General features: G+C 32.1%; 2 protein-coding genes across 2 annotated transcripts; both read right to left on the bottom strand.

Annotated features, from left to right (window-relative positions):
* Positions 1-2,300: 2,300 nt before the first annotated feature.
* On the bottom strand, positions 2,301-6,152 carry LOC128162878 (uncharacterized). Its single transcript, XM_052826295.1, has 5 exons — positions 6,016-6,152; positions 5,842-5,903; positions 5,583-5,720; positions 5,316-5,396; positions 2,301-2,585 (listed from the first exon to the last, which is right to left on the bottom strand). Exons 1-5 carry the CDS (start codon positions 6,096-6,098, stop codon positions 2,386-2,388), a joined length of 564 nt encoding a protein of 187 aa, XP_052682255.1. The 5' UTR covers positions 6,099-6,152; the 3' UTR covers positions 2,301-2,385.
* Positions 6,153-12,733: 6,581 nt separating this feature from the next.
* LOC128162261 (multiple epidermal growth factor-like domains protein 10) lies at positions 12,734-16,196 on the bottom strand. Its single transcript, XM_052825427.1, has 4 exons — positions 15,400-16,196; positions 15,249-15,310; positions 14,686-14,823; positions 12,734-12,951 (listed from the first exon to the last, which is right to left on the bottom strand). Exons 1-4 carry the CDS (start codon positions 15,480-15,482, stop codon positions 12,734-12,736), a joined length of 501 nt encoding a protein of 166 aa, XP_052681387.1. The 5' UTR covers positions 15,483-16,196.
* Positions 16,197-16,734: the final 538 nt, after the last annotated feature.

The raw sequence follows: 16,734 nt of genomic DNA, 5'->3' as shown, positions 1-16,734 counted from the left end.
CTCGAGGGGAAAAAGAGCAAATTAATTGTAACATTCCAAAATGGTACCATTGGTATTTTAGTTTGTTTATGTACTTTAATTCATATCAATAAGTATTGTATTTCCTCGTTTGAAATCTTTTAAATTTCCTCTTGTATATTACATTACACATTTAACTTATAAATTTAGATAAACTTTTACTTCCCGTAGTTTCATCGTTATATCAATATGCAATCAATTTTTGGTTTCGTGTCTCCATACTTTTAAGTTTCATACACAACAACAAAATAGATTTTATAGATTTCCTGTAAATAAGTTCTATTTTGCCATAACAAATTTAATATCAGATAGCACATAGTCTGATAATATAGCTTGATCCTATGTACATGCACTTACCCATTGTCTGTTGCTCATAAGAAGCATTCTTTTTTTAAAAATAAATTTTCAATATGATAGATACAATTCGCAATGAGCATAACAGAGCTTCCTAAAAAGATATACGAGTATTAAAAAATTTACCCCTGTGTGATAAATACTGAAATTTTAGAGTACATTACACAAGTAAACACACGTTTGACAAATTAACACCCTTTATTTCATTCCATAACTTAAATACATGTCAAGAAATTATGCTTCACTTTACAATATTTGAAATACATTTTTTTTTGTAGTTACATGTAATATGATCTTATGTTTTAGGAAAAGCTATAATAAATCTTATTTCACTTAGTCTGTCATAATTTATAGGATTGACTTTGGTCGTTTAATAAATGAATGATAGCCAAACTGTCTTGAAAGGTGACTGAATGGCACAGCTTAGTTATGCAGACACTCTGAAGTAACTTTTAGTGGACTTTCACCTGATTATTAATGTCAGTGCTGTATCCTTTTTGAATTTTTGATAGTTTGATTTGCTTTCTAAAATCCTTTTACTCTGATGTAATCACTAACAGATAATGTGAAAACAAAAGTGATCTTAAAAAATGAACTGTCCTACATATGTTAATGTCGACTATTGTCCGAAGGTATACCAAATCTATGCTTTGATTTTTGTCTCTTTATTACTTTAAAAGACAGATTAATAGCAATTGAGTTAAGATTTGACGATAAAGATACATGTACCAATGCAATCAGTGCAGATACCCCTCAGTCATCATCGCGGTCAATTGTAGCTAATCAAATAGCTGTGTGTAAAAAAATATTATGATGAGCACAGCAACAATTGCAATCAGTGAAAAAAATAAGAATAATTTTTGGCAGATGGTACACATTTTACAAAAAAGGTTGTAGTGTTGTAAATAAATTCGTTGTGATTTGATGATAAATCAATTGTAACATCTATTACACTTGACAAATTTAATACTAAGCTTAGTAATTTTCTTCAAAACAATAAGTATGGTGTGATATGTTTTGTACATGTAATAATGCACAACATGACTATTTTCTTTCTGTTACATCTCGTTGGTACCGTTTCCTTACTATTTTGTCTCGACAGTTAGGTTAACAATTCTGTGTATACTTTTCCTGATTAAATATCTTATCAATAATCAAGTAAAACATATAGAATGAACACAATTTAGATATCAGTTTATTATAAAACTCAGAATAATATATGATGATTATTTTTACATTCGACTTTTTTTAATTCTAAAAATATGACATGTAATAAGTTGTTTACATTTAATATGTTTCTTCAAAATCAAAAATTTAAACATGAAATCTGATATTAGGAATGTTAATCTTAAAGCTGAACACCGCTCGTAAATAGGCACCGTTACACAGATACCTGGTATATAAACCCCTCGATTTCGTTACACCCGATTGCACACCTGAACCTCGTGGCCGACATGTAGTATTCCTTTCGTGGTCTTTAGATTTTATGCATTTTTTTCTTATCTAATGTTCATTTCCTGTTCGTAAATAATGCATTGATTAATTTATTTGATGTAAGTATTCTCCTGGCTTCAAAAAGATCCGTAAAATTTGATAATTTCATCGCGACCGAGTAACACGGCGAGGCAAAATGTACATCCACACAGGTGAGACCTCTACAGCGAAGTACTTTTAACTGTTTAGAGATATGTCCCTTATATAAGGGTTGTAGGGACAGCAGTGATTAAAGAGAAATATGGCGGACAGTGCCTATTTACGAGCGGTGTTCAGCTTGAATGAGCATCATACAAACATTATCAAGCTTTACATTGCAATACAGAATAATAGAAATGGATCAAAATCTTTTTTGTCACTACGTAGCATTTGTGTTTATTAAAATGATCATTTAGATATTAGCTTAAGCTGGAATAAAAATAAATTGAAAAATATTGATACATAAAAGTTATAAGCATTGGTACATCATTTACAATGTAGCACCATCTTAAAAAAAAATAAAAAGTAAAACTCCAGGTATCAAACTGTGCTAGTAAAAATTTTACGCTTCTCTAGTTGACAAGTGTATATATAAGTAATTGTTATCAAAACAGCCGCCACTGAAAGTCCGAAAATAGCATACATTAAACGCTTCGATTGATAATGAGCCGTGTCCTTGGATGTGAGTACGGTCTGCATTATTATCGTTCTGTCTTTAAATAGAGTATCGTTGTGTTTCTCTGAAAATAAATTATATTACTGTATAAATTATGTATGAAATATATTGCTTATTGAAGTTAAATATGATCCTTTTGATTTGATTATTTTAATAAAAAAAAATACATTAATATGTATATTTTTGTTCCAAAACATGCTTGGTGTGTGTGTATATCTAATGAACATTTATTAATGATGTGTGTTTTTGGGATGTAAACGTACTAGAAACAACATGTCCAAATTCCGAGTTGATATTTGTATGATTAATATTTTTTAAAAATGCATTTTTCATTTAATTATGGCATATACGAGGGTTGTCCCAAAATAATGTAGACAGGACACATAATTTATAATCTGTTCACTGCACTTTCATTAGATTCTATGTTTTCTTCAATGACCCTTTGGCAAACAATGCTGAAAAGTTCAAACCTGTACTTTATTTATTTCTCGAGAAAATGAATAATTAGTAACATCAAGTTTTGTCAGGCGGCGCAATGTGCGACGTCGAAAATTTCCAGTTTTACGTTGTTGCTAAACCCTCCACATCGTTTACAATAACATTTACGTTTTATTTCCGAAAATGTCTTAGATTATATATTATCTTTGAACATGTACCCTGCGTGCACATTCAATAAATATTTCTAGTTTTTTTTTGTTTTTTTTAAACATTTTCTAAGTACAAAGGATCTGTCGGCTCCAAACTTGCCCTGTATTACTTGTTGTCTGACGTCCGTCTTACCGAAATGTGTCGTTTAACATTTTGAGGTCCATTGATATCGTTCGGGGTTTCTTTTTTCCACTTATTGTCTCATACTTGTTCAAATATTTTTAATGTTGTTTAACTACTTATTCACAAAACGCATATCTCATCGATTTTGTTAATTTCATTTAATTCCAAAACCGCTCAGGATTATTTTCATGGTCTTTACAAAATTGCATCAGTTACTGCTGCGCCGCCTTAAACGCTGACAACGTCATTTTATTACCAGATAACTTTTCAACTTGTCACAAAACGCGCTTTAAATAATTTAAAAGTTTTGTTATAGCCAAAACATTTTCTGAGTAAATAATAGAACTATTATAAAATATCAGTGTATGTTTTATTTGAATTTTTTTCATTCGAAAAGAACTTTTCCGCCCAATTTTCAATTCATTAAGTTGATTTTAACTTTTTGTTTTTGACATTGCGCCGCATGTCGAATTTCTGATATAACATGCTTTCATTTAACTAATTTAATCTCAAGCAATATTCGATTTTAAAACATTATTTTAATGCAACTTTCTTGAAACCTTTGTGGCACAAATTTCATCTTCCTTTGTCTTCGATTAACTGAATAACGCCAATTGTCTACGCTATTTTGGGACAACCCTCGTAATGCAATATTACCATTACATACATACAGTCGGTTCAAGCATATCTTTTACAACATACACCATAGCATAGCATTGAAATCTCATAGCATAGCTTTGAAATCTCATAGCATAGCATTGTTATCTCATACCATAGCATATAATCTCATAGAATCGCATTCGTCATATCATACCATAGCATAGCATACAGCATTCTCTTAACTCGGTGTTAAATATTTTCATTTGAAAAAAAAAATTCCATAATAGATTTGTGGTAAACTTTGGCTTCTTATTATTTTACTTCGAAATGTGTGGAACTCCTCTGTGTATGGAGGCGTTTTTGTTCAAATCTCATAGCATACCATAGCATAGCATAGCATAGCATACCATATCATTAAGCCCTTCATTTCAATTTCTCATAGCATAGCATACAAATCTCATAGCATAGCATACACATCTCATAGCATATCATTAAAATCGCATACCATAGCATAGCATCAATTTGTAAAAGATATGCATGAAATGACTTTATAAGCACACTCCTGTCTCATGTAAACATACTTTAGAAACAACATGCTTGATGTATTTATAAATGCGTATCTTGTTCGAGGTCATTTCTGTTTTGTTAACAAGTTGAATTTAATAATTTTTTTTAAAGCTGTTTGGCCTTTTTTAATCTTCACATGCCATCATTGTACAACTACGAGTCATATCATAAGAATGGCATGTAGCGCATAGTGATTATAGGTTTGGACTCATTTTTGATGTCCACTAATTTTTGTTTTGATCTATTTACATGTGTCATATTTTGATTTATGAGGCTGAGTTTTTAAAAGCTCCTATATAAATGGAACGATATTCCAAAGAGTTGATAAACAAATATCTGTGGAAGAGGTACAATAAAAATTATAATAGAAAATATGTCAAAAGATAATTTCAATCAAACATTATCATTTTATCTCTGGGAAAAATTCACAGAAACATATATATTGTGGTTTCATCAATATTTGTTGAATTCAAATTTTAGTGGATTTCGTTGTTAAGTTGATCCACTCAATAACAAGTTCTTGAAGTGCATTTTCTATTAACATTTGTGTATTGATTGGGTCATTGGCCACGAATTGACTTATCATTGAATTGGTGATTTTCAATTTATCCACGAAAACTGATACCCTTGATTATTAATGAAACCACAGTAGGCCTGCTGAAAGGTGTTTTCAAGTAACTGTTAATACCGCACCTTATGTCTACAATAAAGAAATATTGCAGTATTTTGACGATAATAGTCCTTTGTAGTTATTCAACTAGAATACATGTATTAGAAAACAACTAAAACAAAAGTATACCTCCAAAAATTAATTTAAACAAACATTAAATTAAATAATGGTCACATTTTATCTTACCATTAAAGCTGTGTTCATAATCATTAAATTCTGGTGTTTTGACGTTGTAGTTTAAACCGATTGTAAAAGTATTTGGTTGTTCTGAAATGATATACAATCAAACACTTTATCATGTATATTAAAGGTAGGAATTATTTTGTGTTAACTCTCAGCCTAAAAAAAAACTCAAAAAAATAATGAAAGTTATTTAAACAGCATAATATTTTTCTTTGATAAAGACAATTTGCTAATTGTTCTAAATAAAAATTACTTTCTTAGAAAAAGTACCTTCTGTTAATTGCCTACATCCGCTGATGTAATCACAGTCTTTGTCGGAACAGTTGCATTGCGACTGACATCCTAATCCAAAAAATAGGGGTGGGCATTTGGCGTCACAATTCTTACCATGATATCCCTTTTTACAAGCTTAAAATGTTTAACATAAAAGTATTGATCTAAATGTATGATAATTTTTTTTTCAAAATTTCATGAAATAAAGACATTTAAGTTACATCTACAGTATATGTAACAAGAATGTAACACATACGTATACACATTGATTGGTTCTGATCCCACTCGTAACCGAAACAACACATCGTTCCGTTCAGTCTACAATATATGTATTTAAACATCTCTATCTATTCACCAGTGTAAGTGTTTTTGAATTCATATTCAATATTTCCATTAAAAGGAGGTAAAATCCTACTACAATACTACTCACCCTTGACAAATCTGCATATGTGCAACTTCAAAACTGTCCAGCAATAGCATTATTACAAAGTCAATCCTCACGTTATATTTCATGTTTTCTGATTCTATGTCTAGAGTTGCTAAGACAGATTTAGCTTAATGTACACTCTGTTATTTTTCTTCCTTCTATACATGTTAATGAGGAACTTATATATTTTGACAAACATATTATAAGAGGAAATATAATTTGATTTCAATAAGATACATCCTGTATGTATTTAAATTTGGATCTTGATGCTAAATTGCAGACATGATAATGATTGCATAATATCTACACTGCGTTCCATGTTTTATAGAGTCTCCTCTTTCAGGCGTGTTTTAAAGAAGTACATACATCGTTTTTAGCAATTTTAACAGGTTAAACATGTAAGAAAGAAAAACAGCAGCAAAGGTAAAAAAGTAATGAAGGTGTAAAAAAAAAAGGTGTTTGGGTAATATACATGTACGGCAAACATAGAGAAAGCTTCAAGACAGAAAACATGATGCAAGAGGGTTTTTTTTCAGCGCTTATCAGTATATACCTTATCATTTTGATATACCAAATGAATGTTTTCATTGTGCGGATACATGTATTCAGAATATCATATCTTTATTTATGAAAAAAATCTTTTTCATCATATCTTTTATTTATGAAAATTCATGTCTCCAAATACATGTATAAGGACATCGACCTCAGCACATATGCATTTTTATATTCAGTACGTCATTCTGTGCTTAGATTAAGTGCTAATCGAATAAGACGAAGCCCAATCACGATTTTTTGATTCTCTGATCTTTATTGTGATTGCTATACATGTTAAGCTATTTGTTTTAAAGATTGTTTTTTTGTTGTTAAACCCTTTTCTTCATTCCTGCGAAACCACATGAAAATTTTGTTTTAGGTTATCTGTCCACTAAACATCATTTTGTTTTTCAAAGATAGTAAATTCTTGTGATTTAATTAAGCGTAAGTTTTGTTCTTCAAACCGGATGCACAACAAATGAATCCGGATAATATCTGCACACAACAAACAATTCCAGAATGATCCCAGAACAGATACTACCGGAAACATAAATCATACAAATACGTCAAAAAGGAGATCATTTTTTGCACATAGCATTTCTTTAGTATGTGTGTACAAAGATATAAAGTTAAAAATAGAAAAAAGCGGCTGCAAATCCGATTATTGAGTACACAACACCATGAATTTTGAATGGTTCCTCTTCTCTTAGGCCTAAAAAAAAATAGGTTTGTTTCCGCTTTCAGGCTGAAAAAAATTAGGGTCGGTCGGTCGGCTTTTTTTTTTTTCAATCTTTTTTTTTCCCTCTCCATCTGTTCAATTGTGCATATTAAACCATTTATCTATTAAACTGGGTAAGATAAAAAAAAAACAAGTATTTGTTGTCATTATCTAAATGATGTGATGAACTTTTTCCCCGGCTGGTGGGAACATTTCTCGAGCTCAACTGGCACGACATGTGCTGCCATTTGTAAATAACAAACATCTACACAACACTGATGACATCTCAATAAGTTCTATAAGCATTTTTACGACTTAAATTTGGAGGACACAATAAATTTTTAAATCGGATAAAAACAAAATTTTAACAAAAAACGGATAAAAACGGAAATTTACGAAAAAACTCGAAAATGTTTTTTGGGTCGGCGGGTTTAAGTTAGGGTCGGTCGGGAAAGCGGAAACAAACCTATTTTTTTTTAGGCCTTATTCTGATAACCGTCACAAATCCATCTATATCGTCAATGAGGGTGCCATTTGCTTTTAAAACGAGTGTTTGATATGATGTTACATATTTAAGTACATTAATTTTGGGTTTATACAAACTGACAGGTAAAACCCCTGTCACACCGGAGCTGCGTCCTCACGGCGATCCCGCTGCGTCCTTCAATAATGTAAAACGCCAAGGTAACCGCAGTAGAGTCTCCTACAGCGCCGTAAGAATGCAACAGCATTTTCGTCCGTCGCGGTGGGATCGCCTTGAACATTGAAGAACGCCATGCGACGGCGCGCACTTTGAACATGCACAAAGTACGCGCCGTGGCTCGGCGTTTTGATAAACACGCCGTAGAAGCGTAGTGAGATCGCCGTGACAATGCCGTAAGATCTCCAACAGTGCCACGAGAGCTCCGTCGGCGCGCTCAAGGAACGCAGCTAATCGCAGTGTAGACACAGTGATAAGCCAATTACGCTTTCAAGGAAACCTCACGGAGTCTTTTGAGATCCCACTGCGTCTCTATCGCGCTCTTGCTGCGCTCTCACTGCGCATCCACCGCGTTTGAACAAGTTGTTTTCCATTTGGATGCGTTCACACAGCGACCCAAAGAGCTGTTGCTGCGTTCATCGCGCTCTCGTGACATTTCTTCTGCGTCTTTACCGCGCTCCCACGGCGTTTCTACTTCGTTGTCATCAAGACCACGAAAACTAAAAATAATTGCTGTTGTACAATAGCAAGCGATGTAATAAATATCAAACTGGATGTAGATGACTATGTAAAAAGTAGAATTTACTAATATTCCAAGACCTATCAATGGACGTAGATGCAATTAATGCCATATACATTTGTAGTTATGATGTTTTCAAATCTTTTCTATGTTTTCTAACAACGAATAACGGATCTTTCTTGTAGACCAGACTACTGAGAGTTTAATCCTAGTCCTTCACAAATTGTTTAAAAGTAACTTTGTTTCAATTACAATGTACCTTTTCACAAAATCAAAACAATGTTTTAATCATTTGTTTACTAGTTGTAAATTCTTGTTTGTTTCCCACTTCCCATTCAATTGTACAAAATATTAACCTACCAAGAAGTAACGAACGTCTTGTGCACGCAGTCAGCATGCAGAGTACGCCGTGGACGCGTGGTAAAATCTCCTAGCACGCCATGAGCGCGCGGCGGAGACTCAGTGAGAGGGCAGTTAATCGCCAAGTAGAACTCCGTGGAAACGCAGTTACACCTAGTGTGAGCTCCGTAAGAACGCCTCGGTCGCCGTCAGGACGCCGTGACAACTCCACTTATAAATTTTTCAAATAAAACTGTACATTTTTTCTTAATTTTCCTTGCGATCCTACGGCGATTCAATGAATTTTACAACGCCGTAAACACGCCGCGGGGACGCGGTTGGTGTGACAGGGCCTTAAACGACATAAATAACGTAAACAAACCGAAGGCTTTGTTTATCTAAATTATTGTCAACTTAAAGAATTTAGCTATAACTGAAAAAATGTTCAATTTGTGTGTATTTTTTATCGGTCGAAAATAAAGCTAAGATAATACAATTGTTATAGACTTTGCACATATGAAAAGACTGAACCTAGAATTGCCAGTAGACGTAGATATTAGGGTGTTTATCATATTTATAAAAAAGTGTAATATTTTTCCTCTGTGATGCTGATCAACAATAATTACAAATGCACTTGTCTTTTATGGATGCTTGTATTTGACCAAACGATTTTTAAAACCTAAGTTATACGTATAAAAAGGAAAGTGTTTTCTTTTGTGTTTTATACGGCGTAAAAACGCAACGATCATTGCAAACATACACATCCCACTAAGTAAGCTCGTTTTAATTTTCAGCAATAAACGTCAAAGCTTTATCAACAACAGGTATATTATACACCAATGTCAGTGTTTTTGTTTTATAACTTAAGACAAAGACAATTGTGATGTTTTATAAACTAAAATGTTAACACGTGGGGTAAATTTAAGTAAAATTTAAAGATTTAAATCCTGTACGAAATAAGAAAAGTAAATACGGAATATATAACTTCATTCGACATTGATTAAACAACCGTACACACGATCACAGTCGTTTTCAGAGCAGTTACAGTGTGACATACAGTTCATTCCATACAGAGGAAAGCTGCACTCCGAGCTACAGTTAATTCCATAATATCCGCTAACACATGCTGGTAATGTAATAATACGTTTTAGTTAAAACACCATTGTAATAGTAATAAATGAGTGAAACACTTATTCGTTAAAAATAACTCTAAACCAAGAAAAAAAAAACAGAAATATTATTATACTAACGTAAACATTTCTTTTGTGTATCGTTCCATCTAAATCCAACACAGCAATGTTTTCCGGATTCACTTTAATATTAAACGTATAAGTAAAACAAAAGTAGTTTAATTATAAAAAAAAAATTACAATAAAAAAAGACAAATCTTACTCAAAACAAATTTCAGACTGAAAGAGAGAAATCTGAACCAACAAAACAAAGCAAAGCAATTATTTTGTCATTATTTCAACTCAAACGATGGCAAATACAATACATGACGTGTTCTTATTTTGAATGAAATTAAAAATGTTTATATTATTTAACTTAATACTTATGATTGAGTATAGTTGTTAATGAAATATTAAGTATTGTGATAAAGGAAAAACAATACCCATTAAATGCCTTTTAAACATTTTGATTCATCACTATTGATATTTAAGGTTTTTCCTTCAAATTTTAATATTTGAAACCCAACTACATTTCCCCGTTCAAAATCTTTCATCTTTTCAAAACAAAACAATCCCCCCCCCCAAAAAAAAAAACCAAAAAAAAAACCAACAAATGACGTTCTTTTAATTTTTCCTGACTTGGAGGTTGACCGTTATACTAAGATTGTTTCTATTCCACTTATCTCAGGCGTAAAATCCAGTGCGTGGGATAAAAGAAGAAGAGGTTAACCTACAGATTCTTCAAGAAAAAAAATGTTGACTGCAATGGTAGCATTCCTACTAGCTCTTGCAGTGCTAAGCTCCAAAAGACTGGCCTTTTCGTCATACAGCATACAGTTGCTCACTCCTCCATGGTACCTGACCCTACCCCTAAATTAGAGGTCCATGTTTGCTCTGCTCTTATTTTGTATTTTTTCTTTGAACTTTTGATGTCGAACACTGTTCGTTTTTACCACATGTCCTGCACATGCAATTAACGGATCTGTAAACTTTGAAGACTCAACTTGAGTATCGCACAAGCATTGGTAAGAACCAAAAAATGTACAACGCCCCAGTGCCATTCTCCTTTCGTAAACAAAACAAAAAAGTTTATGTTTGACTTCATAGTTATCCCGGGCTATATTTTCCGCGGTAAATTTAGATGTTAGTCGTCCAACATCTGTTCTACATGATACGTGTAAAAACTACTCGCTTGATATTATGATATTTTTAAAGATGTATTATTCCTTCTAGCTATAGTGTGCATATCTTACAAGTGTGAAAAATATGCATGCTGTCCTTTATTCCATAACTTTACTATATCTTGTATAAGAAGGCTTACTTTACTGACAATATTCCTTGTGTAATTCTTGTTGTGTAGGCAAATGGTATTTCTGAAGGCAAGTGCATTACACAATATAAGATTTGTAATATTCATATACACAATGCATACTATGTATGCAATAATAGACATATATTTCATATCTTAAAGTGCTAGTTTTTATAAAGTAAGCGTATACATGTTCTTGTATGTTATCCTCGATAAAGTCTATACAGAAAGACATGTATTTAATTGATAAAAAGTATGAAGTCTTCAAAAGGTTACGAACAATCTCTTAAATTGGATATAATTATCTGTTGTGGATATACATTACCGATCAGACCCAACCTAACAGAAAATAAACCCCAAATAAACCCTGGGTTTACTCTAGGTTTACTTCGCGTTTACTAGAGTGGACCCAGAGTAAACCCAAAGTAAACCTAGAGTGGACACAAAGAGTACACCCAGTCAGAAGTATACCCCTTAAACAGACGCTAACTGTGTATTCGGAGTATACAAGGGGCAGAAATTACAGGCAGGAGGATGATTACATAAAAGACGGGTCTGCCTTACACTTAAGTGGGTACAGATGACCTCAAAATCAATATACTAGTAAACCCAAAGTTAACCCCGACTAAACCAAAAGTAACGCCTGAGTGGACCCATATTTTCAAAAAATAAACCCAGAGTAAACCCAAAGTAAACCCCAAAAGTAAACCCGGGGTTTAGCTGGGGTATACTCTTGTGTTAGGTTGGGTCTGATCGGTACCATACATGTTATACCCTTTATGAAATATAAATGCAAACAAATGAAATTTTTGATCTTCTTATTACCAGAATAAATATGCATAACTCGAATCAAATGCACCGACAATTGGTTAGCTTTTTTTAATCCAAAAGTTTGTCAAATTGATCACCAAGAAGTTTAAGATATACTTAGGTATCAATCTACGGATAGTGAGCTACAACAACAAGACTTATTATCTCTTGCAAAACTAAAAAAATATTGCATGTAATTTCACTTTTCAATTTATATCGAATTTGGGATTTTATATCCATAACAAGTGACTGTGGTATCTATGTAGTTTGAGAGAGATAAATTCGTTGAATGTGGTTTCTTTTGTTATTCGTTAGGATGTTATTCCGTGGATGCGTTGGTTTTTGGTTTCAGTAAGATAACTAAAACCTCTTTTAAAGTTTGTTTTCCTCGGAGATGTAAGTTCGTTGAGGAGGGATACCCACAAATACAACAAAAACTGAGCCACCATGAATTCTAACGATTCAACAGTAATATAATCCATGGTTGATGGTCACTTACAAGTCTACGTGCAATTTTTTCTCGAGTATCTCCTCCCTTCAAAAACACTTTAAGTTGGGTAGGACGATATTGAAGTTAAATAAGTAAAAAATACGAAATAGCTTGACTATTAAGATAAAAATATTATAGTTGGTCACAAATTAACGACAACTCGTCGCTTTCAAAAAGCTGAGTGTAAAGGAAAATAACAAATATGATGATTAGCACTGCAATAACTACAATCATTGAAAATAAAAAGGAACGATTGTTGGCAGATGGTTCACGTTTTGGAGTAATGTTTGGAATATTGGAGACTGATTTGTTGAATCTTGATGATTTGTCTGTTGTATGATTTAACACATCTACAAAAATGAAAGGAAAATGTATTTTATTTAGTTTTTGTTATCATTATAGACATTGTTTTATAAAGAACATGACTGCTTTAATAAATTAAAATCCAGCGTTACATCACATTTTTTGCGCCTCTTTCATACTTTGTCACAGTGTTTGGAATTAAAGAAAAGCAGCATGTGTTATTTAAGACAGTTTGATTGTTAAGTTTAACTACAAAACTTTGCAAAATGCTGATCTCTTTTTCCTTTCAATCGTAACTGTAAAAATGTAAAAAGTCAAAGTGTATTTTACATGTAACTATTACAACTGGTATCTGTATATTATGCGATTAATAAACCATGATTTTATACATGATGAAAATGTATTGTAAAAAATTAAGATTTTCTTTTAACATTTCTTCAAAATGTTTCCTTACGTGAATTATTTCAGATCAAATAATGCGTTGAATTTTAAGAAAAAATTCTTTGCAATCTTCATTTCAGATTGAGTATCTAGTATGTTTACGTAATTTATAATAGACTCATTATTAAAATTTCAAATTAAGTTTAATTACATGATTTTAATAAGTGTTCAATGACTTCATTCTCTCTCTCTCTCTCTCTCTCTCTCTCTCTCTCTCTCTCTCTCTCTCTCTCTCTCTCTCTCTCTCTCTCTGATAGTGTTTTGAATTATTACAAAGTACGATAAGGGTTGTTACATCAATTGTGGTATCCTTATTCTACGAATATTAACTGGTTACGGGGATGACATTTGTTGGACTTTTAGACAGATATGTTGACTTCAGCCTTTGATCATCGGTAAAAATTTTACAGCATTGATGTAGGAAGGTCCCATACATCATATAATGTCGTAACCCCATTCATTAACTTTTTGGTATATACATGTATAGTGAATAATATATCAAGTAGCAAACTGCCGTTAAAGTCCTTTATAACTGGCTTTTCAGCTATTTTCACTTCGTTTTACCATTTTACAAAATGTGTTTACCGGTTGGATGAACATTCTTTCTTTTAACAGACAGAGGTACAAAGTACAAGGTATCGTCGGAAATGTTTAATAATAGCAAATGTGTCCTCACAAACATGGTTTCATATTTAAAACCAAAAAATGTTTTATGAGTATATGTATACTTATTTTTCTTACTTAATGCGTCTGGTTCTATTGTCGATATATTGATAATTAAATAGCCTCTAGTGAAAGTTCTTATGAAATGGATCTTTTCGTTACGGTAAAAAAAATGAAAAACCTATCCTGTTACATGTTTTTGAAACATTTTTTTACCTTCACATGTATATGTTTACATCTACCATGTATGACCCCCTGTATTTCTTAGGGAAACCTATTGTAATTCATAGTAATGAAAAAAAGAATCCTGACATAACTGAAATCTACTCGTCCCGTTTATTGATTGGTTAAAATCTAAACCGCCCTAAAACAACCACGGACTGTGCAAATAATCATGAGGATATCAGACTTAAACTTCCAAAGTACGATTTCTTTGTTTCTTTAAGCTAACGAGCTGAGTTACACTAACAATAATTAATTTAATAACATTTTGAAGATATTGAACAAAGCTAAATTTGTTCAGATTTAAGAGATGAACAAAAAATGTCAATGTAAACATCTTAATAGATACCTCCAACATGATGTTTACATCCAGTGACATAGTTAGATTTGTTCCAGGAAGAAAACATTACCAAATGAGATGAACAGATTTTCAATGAAAACATTTTAATACATACCTCCAGCAAGATGTTTACATCCAGTGACATAATTACAGTCTTCATCAGTACAACTACATGTCGACTGACAGTTTAGTCCATATGAAGGGAAAGGACATGCAATTGTACAGTGCATTCCTGTATATCCTTCTTTACAATCTGAAGATAAAACCGTAGAAGTTCATAAAGTGTGTGTTTGAATAGAATAAAATGGTAAAATATAACTAAAGATACTATATAAATAGTGCCTGTTTGGGAGGGTTACTGTTGAAATTGACACCCCGAAACAACCATTGTCAACCGACGCGAAGCAGGCACCTTTTATTTTATTATACTGAATGTCTTGATTTTAAAGAACATTTTACTGCTTTTATATAGAAATAAAGTGAATTCTACGGTGAACCGTACGCGCATAATTTACGCGCATGTAACAATTTGTTGTATTACCCGTTGCCAAGTGTGTTGCAAACGCTGAGGGTAATAGAACGGATTACCAACTGCGTCTAAACCAATCAGATTTCAGTGTTAAACATAAGTATAATAATTATTATTATCACATATATGTATATTACATCGGTACTTACTTATGCACTGTTCTTTCAAGGAATCCCATATGTACCCAGAGCAACATCTGGTTCCATTTAGGCTACAATAATGACACAGTCAGCATTATATACAAACATACATATTATAAATGTTTTTTGTGAAAGTTTTGTTTTAATTAATAACTTCTACCTATCACAGTTGTTTGTCGAGTTCGTTCCAAAACGTCCCAGAACTGTCACTGTTGCAATGCACAACGTCAATAAAGTTTCCATTTTAACTTTTTCTTGTGGTTTCAATAAGATTGAGTTCCTTGAGGCATTGTGTTAATCATTTGACTTAATGTGTCCGTTTCCTTGTATAATACAATTTTAAAATAAAATTGACTTTGGTGTTATTAAAATAAGGAAATGAGAGTTCAGTTAAATAGATGGTTCATTGATAATGATTATAATATATCAACATCATAATAATTTACACCAGATTTCATAGATAGCAAACGTGATAATTGCCATTTATAAAAGAACTAAGGATTCGCTTAATCAAGATTATGTAACAGTAAAAAATATAATTCCCTTTTTACTTCCCCCAAAAAGTAAATACAGTATGACCTACATAAGCCTAAAACGTGTATTGTTTTAACTATAACTGATGAATTTGCCTGTTGTCTATATTCTTGTTAACATTTGTGGTTCGGGTATAACAAAAGTCGAAAACCAAATTCCATCTACTCTCTTCAAAGTCGACAGATACACGCACATCTGCCTTAACCTTAGAAAGAAGAAATGTTTAATGTTCTCTAGATTTGTATATATGTATTTAGAAGTCTCTTCTTCTGCTAATAAATAGTTTTTCTTTGCACGGTAGTGATTAAGTCGGATAAATGGTCAATATATGGCTTGGTATTTAAAACGGGATACTGACGTAAAGAATTGTTGACAGTGGCATGCATCAATCTTTGCACATCATATGTATCAATCAATCCATTATTTTAAAATATTTTAAATTGATTTCAATATGTAAACAAATGCATGCATTATACTTGTAATCAATTTAAATCGATTATTTTTTATTAATATATAAATTATTTTGACTACATTCCGTAATTAGTTCTGAAATCTAAAAATTGGTTTTGTAAATTTACTCGTGACTTAATAAGATCTTAATTACAATATGCTACAGAAATTGGTACATGTATAATGTATTATAAATCTTTTATAGACTTACGACCTCACAAATGAAACGTATATCAGGGTTTTGACCATTACTTATTAGGTTAGTTACTGACTCACTACGGAAATATTTCCGTGGTGAGTCAGTAACTAACATGATAAGTGTTTTGTTTCCCCAAGGACTATCAAGCGACATATTTATTCACAAATAGCGATAATCTTCGCAAAGCCATTTACAAGATGTTTAACATCTCGTCCAATCTAACTCATTTAAACTCTTCAAAATTTTCAATCTCACTTTTCAAATACTCTTTAAAATTTTTTGCTTCACCCATGTTTACTTACAATGGTTTGT

This window comes from Crassostrea angulata, chromosome 9 (assembly GCF_025612915.1).
Source record: "Crassostrea angulata isolate pt1a10 chromosome 9, ASM2561291v2, whole genome shotgun sequence".
NCBI lineage: Eukaryota > Metazoa > Mollusca > Bivalvia > Ostreida > Ostreidae > Magallana > Magallana angulata.
Note: the sequence above shows the minus strand (reverse complement) of the source record. Positions and strands in the feature narration are given on the sequence as shown.

What these genes read in the sequence shown, in the direction of transcription:
- LOC128162878 (XM_052826295.1), bottom strand. Translation starts at nt 6,098, where the DNA reads ATGAAATATAACGTGAGGATTGACTTTGTAATAATGCTATTGCTGGAC. An exon ending in CATATGCAGATTTGTCAAGG is followed by an intron (nt 5,904 to 6,015) that starts GTGAGTAGTATT and finishes CATATATTGTAG; the next exon opens with ACTGAACGGAACGATGTGTT. An exon ending in ATGTAGGCAATTAACAGAAG is followed by an intron (nt 5,397 to 5,582) that starts GTACTTTTTCTA and finishes ATATCATTTCAG; the next exon opens with AACAACCAAATACTTTTACA.
- LOC128162261 (XM_052825427.1), bottom strand. Translation starts at nt 15,482, where the DNA reads ATGGAAACTTTATTGACGTTGTGCATTGCAACAGTGACAGTTCTGGGA. An exon ending in CTTGAAAGAACAGTGCATAA is followed by an intron (nt 14,824 to 15,248) that starts GTAAGTACCGAT and finishes TTTTATCTTCAG; the next exon opens with ATTGTAAAGAAGGATATACA. An exon ending in ATGTAAACATCTTGCTGGAG is followed by an intron (nt 12,952 to 14,685) that starts GTATGTATTAAA and finishes TCATTTTTGTAG; the next exon opens with ATGTGTTAAATCATACAACA.